The 6,000-nt window shown below is 42.2% G+C and overlaps 1 protein-coding gene across 1 annotated transcript in view; it reads left to right on the top strand.

The window, feature by feature from the left end:
- Positions 1 to 6,000, top strand: part of PANK3 (pantothenate kinase 3) — a 28,782-nt gene continuing 22,782 nt past the window's right edge. The window contains exon 1 of the mRNA XM_008054836.2: positions 1 to 86. Coding sequence (XP_008053027.1) covers positions 59 to 86 — 28 coding nt within the window. The 5' untranslated portion in view covers positions 1 to 58. The remainder of the gene's footprint in view (positions 87 to 6,000) is intronic.

The raw sequence follows: 6,000 nt of genomic DNA, 5'->3' as shown, positions 1-6,000 counted from the left end.
CCGCCACTGCTCGCCGTGCTCCCGACCCGAGGCTGCCCCTCGCCCCCAGGCCGACGCCATGAAGATCAAGGATGCCAAGAAGCCCTGTAAGATGGGGGCTTGGGCCCGCCGGCTTGGGAGGGCACCCTCGGGCCCGTCTGGGAGCCTCTTGGCGGAGCGGCCTGGTTCCAAGCCCGCCGCTCCTCGCCGGCGCCTAGCCTGGGAAGGGGGTGGAGGGACCATTTCAGCTCCGGGTTCGCGGCGTCCGTCCTTCCCATCCCCCTGCGCGTGCATGGTGGACGCCTGCCGCCCCCTAGTCCTTTCCTCCCACTTCCTCTTCCAGATCTGGGAGGTGCAAGAGGGAGTTTTTGATTCGAATTTTGCCAAACAAGACTAGAGCTTCCAGTCCCGTCTCCTAGCTTCTTCTGAAGTTAGGTTGAAAAGAGAGGTGGTCCCGGCTGTCGAATGTCGCCGGGGATCATCAGCACCCATTTTTACTGATTTCCGGGCTTCTTGCCTGTGTCCTTGAAATCCTGGTGGGTTCTGGGACTTGTCACTATCGTTAAAATTGGAGTTTTTAAACGCACTTGCATGTAACCTGCTAATGGGTAATTACCTTGGCTTGTTTTTGTTTAGAATATCAACTAGTTCATGTTTGTTTTAGAAAACACAGATAAATAAAAAGAAGATAAAATCACCCGTATTCCCGGCACCTGGAGCGAACCACTATTAATATTATGGTGAATACCGTAGAGATTTTTCTATAACTGTATGTGCATGTACTTTTCACAGAAAATTATTTTCATGCTTTTAAAAAAGCAGATCAACTTTCATTTGCATCCTTTTGTTTTTAGCCTTTCAAAAACCTTTTATTCCTGTAATTGGCTTATTTAATCACTCAGCCATTGTGATTGTCATACTATAAGTACAGTCTCCCAGAACAACTAGGAATGTGGGGATTCGTGCTCATGTGTTGATACTTTGCAGTTTTTACAGTGTTTTGTGTGATCCTCTTAACTATTCTAAGAAATCTTCAGCTATGAAGCAGGGCACTGACACCTTCCCTGCCGACCATCAGAATTCTTGTAAACCTCACGGGAGAAGCAACAATCCTAAGCACTCTGAAACGAATTGTTATCTAAATGTCAGGTAATTTGGTCTTAGCTGTACAGCTGAAGAAATTGAACTTGCTGAGCCAGAGTAACTTTTCCAAGGCTATACCAACCATGTGCTAACGAAGTTCAGAGCCCTAAGTGGACTGACTCATAATCTGGTGTTCATTCTGTAGCCATAGGGCAGAGTCTAAAACTTAGAGAAACAAGCCTTTTTTATCTGGCAGTTTTATCTGCTAATTTAAACAGTTTTTTGATGATTTCTTGTGATAACTGAAGAGTTCTTGTGATAGTTGTTCAAGGGTTTGTCTATAAAATAGTGATGTGAAAGCTTAAATGACAATGTAATATAGAAATACTTATAATTTACATTTGCTGAATTAAACTAATGCATCTTAAAGAGGTCTGCTAATGTATAACATTTGGACATCTTCCCTCAACACATGTATTTTTCTCTGCTTATCTTAGAATTTCCATTTCGTGGAGATTATAACAAACTCCTATTCTGACTCTTATGGTGATACTTCTTTTCTTTGTGTTATGATCGTAGTTTGATTACTTAGACTTGAGCAAACTAATCAGGTATGAATATCACCTCCTTCAAAGGTGTTTCAGAACAGATTATAGGGCACAGCGACTTGTGCCTGTAATCCCAGCACTTTGGGAGGCCAAGACTAGAGGATTACCTGAGCCTATTAGTTTGAGACCTCATCTCTACAATAAATAAAATTAGCCAGGTGAGGTGCTGTGCACCTGTAGTTTAGCACCTTGGAAGGCCGAAGCTGAAGGGTCACCTCACCAGCAGGTTGAGGCTGCAGTGGCCTTGAGTGTGCCACTGCACTCCAGCCTGGGTGACAGAGTGAGACTCCGACTCAAAAAAAAAAAAAAGAAAAGATGATAATGGGTCATCATTAAAAGTTTAGAAAATAAACCTTAGGTTGATTAAATAAAAGAGTACCCTTTTTTCTAAGTAATTGATAATTATTGCTGTACTGCGGTACATCGCAAGACCATTAATCGTAAACTAGAGTCTTGCTGAAAAACTAGTTAGTTAATTATGACTTACAACTATAATTTTTAAACCACTTAGGGTAGCAAAGAATGTATTGTTTTGTTTTTGAATACTTGTATAGGGATTATTGACCATGTGTATGGCACTATACATCTTTAACTCTTTTTTATTTATTTATTTGGGGGGGATCAGAGTCTTACTCTTCTAGCCCAGGTTGGAGTACAGTGGCATGCTTATGGCCATCGTAGCCTCGACCTACTGGGCTCAGGTGATCCTTCTGCCTCAGCCTCCCTAGTAGCTAGAACCACAGGCGTGTGCCACTATGCCTGACTACTTTTTTAATTTATTGTAGAGTGTTTAGAATGATTGAGAAGAACGAAAAGTCTTATTCGAGAACTTGAAGCATATCTTTTTCTTTTTTTTTTATTTTTTTTGAGTTGGAGTCTCACTCGGTCGCCCAGACTGGAGTGCAGTGGCCACTCCCGGCCACCGCAGCCTTGCCTGCTGGGCTCTGGCGATCCTTCCGCCTCAGCCTTCCAAGTAGCCGGAATTACAGGCATGTGCTACCACGCCCAGCTGATTTTTTGATTTATTGTAGAGATGAGGTCTCGCTGCCCAGGTGGGTCTCAAACCCACAGGCTCAGGCAATCCACTCACCTCAGCCTCTCAAAGGCACGGGATTACAGGCTGAGTCTTTACCAAGCCCAGCATGTTTTGCTTTTTTAATGAACATTTTGGTTCACTTTCTCACCTTGGCATTAAGTGTTTTATTCTCAAATACTAAGAAACCTTTAGGTTATATGCAGTAAGTAGGCTACTTACGCACTGGTGACCTACTTTTCAACTCTCCCTTGGCCAGAAGCAACAAAGCTACAGATATAGATACTTGGTTGATTTCTTAGGAAACTGGTATTTTTCTTACCTCATGGAAGTATTAGGCAACCTGTATCCTTATATTTACTCACATTTTCATTGCAAACAAATGAAATTCGAGCTTCATGCCTCTCCTCATTTTTTAAATGATATAGCAAGCATGTTTTTTTTAAAAAACACTGGAAAATATAAGCCGGGCTTGGTGGCTCAGCCTGTAATCCCGCGCCTTTGGGAGGCTGAGGTGAGTGGATTGCCTGAGCCCGAGGGTTCGAGACCCGCCCTGGCAACTTGGCGAGACCTCATCTCTACAATAAATCAAAAATGAGCCGGGTGTGGTAGCGCGCGCCTGTAATTCCGGCTACTTGGAAGGCTGAGGCGGAAGGATCGCCAAAGCCCAGCAGGTCGAGGCTGCGGTGGCCTGGAGAGGCCACTGCACTCCAGTCTGGGCGACAGAGTGAGACTCCAACTCAAAAAACAAAACAAAACAAAACACTGGAAAATATAAAACTCAGTAATTCGACCACTTGGTAAATGATAAGAATGTATCATAATTAAGGATTTGTGTATTCTGTGTTCTTAGCACCTCCCTCATGGTTTTTAATTATTTTCTGGCATAGGGAAATGAATTCCAGAACTTGAAAGACCTTCTATGCAAAAGGTGGCTATTACATGCTACTAAGTTTTCTTTCTTTGTTTTTTTTTTTTTCCTTAATTGGAGTTATAGCAGAGCTGAGTTCTCTTTCAGCCCCTCATTTTCTAATTTTAAGAAGAAAATTGTCATAATTGAGATCTGCTGAAATAAAAGGGACATGTAATTTTCTAGTTTGCATTTTGTGGTTACCAAAAAACCATCTGCTACGTATCATCTCTTGTTAACCTTTCTTTAAGAACAAACAGCACAAAAAGAAGACATATCTAGTAGACTAGATGTGAAATGAATCTTGGGCTTTTTATAGTGCTTTTTAAAATTCTACCTCTGGGGCCAGTAACTTTTAAGGAAATTGTATAGTTTTTCCAATTTAATTTACAGTATTTCATAAAACATTGTTTTTCTCTAATATACAAATAAGTGGGTCATAAAGGTTTGATTTTTTTTTTTTTTTTTTTTTTTTTTTGAGTTGGATTCTTACTGACGCCCAGGCTGGAGTGTAGTGGCACGCTCATGGCCATCGCAGCTTTGACCTGCTGGGCTCGGGTGATAATCCTTCTGCCTCAGCCTTCCAAGTAGCTAGAACTACAGGCACACGCCACCACTCCCGGCTAATTTTTTGTTTTATTGTATAGATGAGGTCTGGCCAAGTTGCCCAGGCTGGTCTCGACCAGGTAGTCCTCTCACCTCAGCCTCCCAAAGTGTTGGGATTACAAGCTGAGCCACCATTTTCGGCCTTGTTTTTCTTTATTACATAAGGATAATTATACCTGAACAGTCATTTTTTTCCTCTGTGGAAGAGCCAGTAAATATTAACACTTTCATGTACTCAAGTGTTGTGTTTTGTTTTAATTTATCGTAGGTCTCACCAAGTTGCCCGGTCTGGTCTCAAACCCTCAGCCTCAGGCAATCCACTCGCCTTTGGCTTCCCAAAGGGCTGGGATTACAGGCTGAGCCACTGAGCCCAGCCGTACTCAGGTTTTAAAAATAGGATGTTAGCTTGGGCGCTGTGGCTCATACCTGTAATCTCAACACTTTGGGAGGCCAAGGCAAGAGGATCATTTGAAGCCAGGAGTTGAGACCAGCCTGGAGAACATAGTGAAACCTCATCTCTACAAAAAATAAATAATAGGATTCCAGTCAATGAGGTAGATGGGAGGATGGACCACCACATATAAATGAGTTTTTCTGCTGCTAACTTGAGCTTTTGTGTGTAAAATATAGATTGGGTATCCCTATCCAAAATGCTTGGGACTAGAGGTATTGCAGATTTTGGAATGTTTGCATTATGTTTACAGGTTGAACATTCCTAATCTGAAATTTGAATTGTTCCAGTGAGCATTTTCTTTGAACCTCATGTCAGTGCTTAAAAAGTTTCAGATTTTGGAGCATTTTGGATTTCAGATTTTGGGTTAGGGATACTCAACCCCTATATATACACAGAAGGTGCCCCAAAAAGTATACACATTTTAAGAAATGAAAAAACTATTAAAATTGTAATATTCAATATATACCAATAACAAAAGATGAATGCCATCTTTTTGAGGGAACATCATTCTACACATTGCTACTGTAATTCAGGCTGGGTGGAGTGGCTCATGCCTATAATCCCAGCACTTTGGGAGGTCGAGGTGGAAGGATTGCTTGAGCCCACGGATTCAAGACCAACCTGGGCAACTTGGCGAGACCTCATCTCTGCAATAATCAAAGAATTAGCTGGGCATGGTGGCACGTGCCTGTAGTTCCAGCTACTTGGAAGGCCGAGGCGGAAGGATCGCAGGGGCCCAGCAGGTCAAGGCTGCAGTGGCTGTGAGCATGCCACTGCACTCTAGCCTGGGTGATTGAGTGAGACTCCGGCTAAATAAAAAAAAGAAAAGAAAAAATAGTACATAGATAACATCTCTTAAAATGTGTATAAACTTTTTTGACATCCCTGGCATTTTATCTCCTCTTTTATATGTGTCTTTAACACTACACTACATGTATTGTAGAGTGCCCAGAGTATGTCTTTTAGACTGGCTATATTGATATATTGTTGGAGTCAGAAGCCTTCATACTCATTAACAGATGTAGAAAAGTACATAATTTCTTCGCCAATATTTTATGTATAAACTTGAAATAATTTCCTAAGCAGTAAGGTTACTTTGAAACCTAAATCATGGTGTCGTGTAAGAATTAAGAATTCTGGCCAGGCTCGGTGACTCAACCCTGTAATCCCAGCACTTTGGGAGGCTAAGGCAAGTGGATTACCTGAACCCATGGGTTCAAAACAAGCCCAGACAACTTGGCGAGACCTCATCTCTGCAATAAATAGAAAATTAGCCAGGCGTGGTAGCATGCACCTGTAGTTCTGGCTATTTGGAAGGATCGCTGGA

Source organism: Carlito syrichta, unplaced genomic scaffold (genome assembly GCF_000164805.1).
Source record: "Carlito syrichta isolate Samal-C Ts95f unplaced genomic scaffold, Tarsius_syrichta-2.0.1 Scaffold301542, whole genome shotgun sequence".
Classification (NCBI taxonomy): Eukaryota; Metazoa; Chordata; class Mammalia; order Primates; family Tarsiidae; genus Carlito; species Carlito syrichta.
This window is presented reverse-complemented; position numbering and strand designations above follow the sequence as displayed.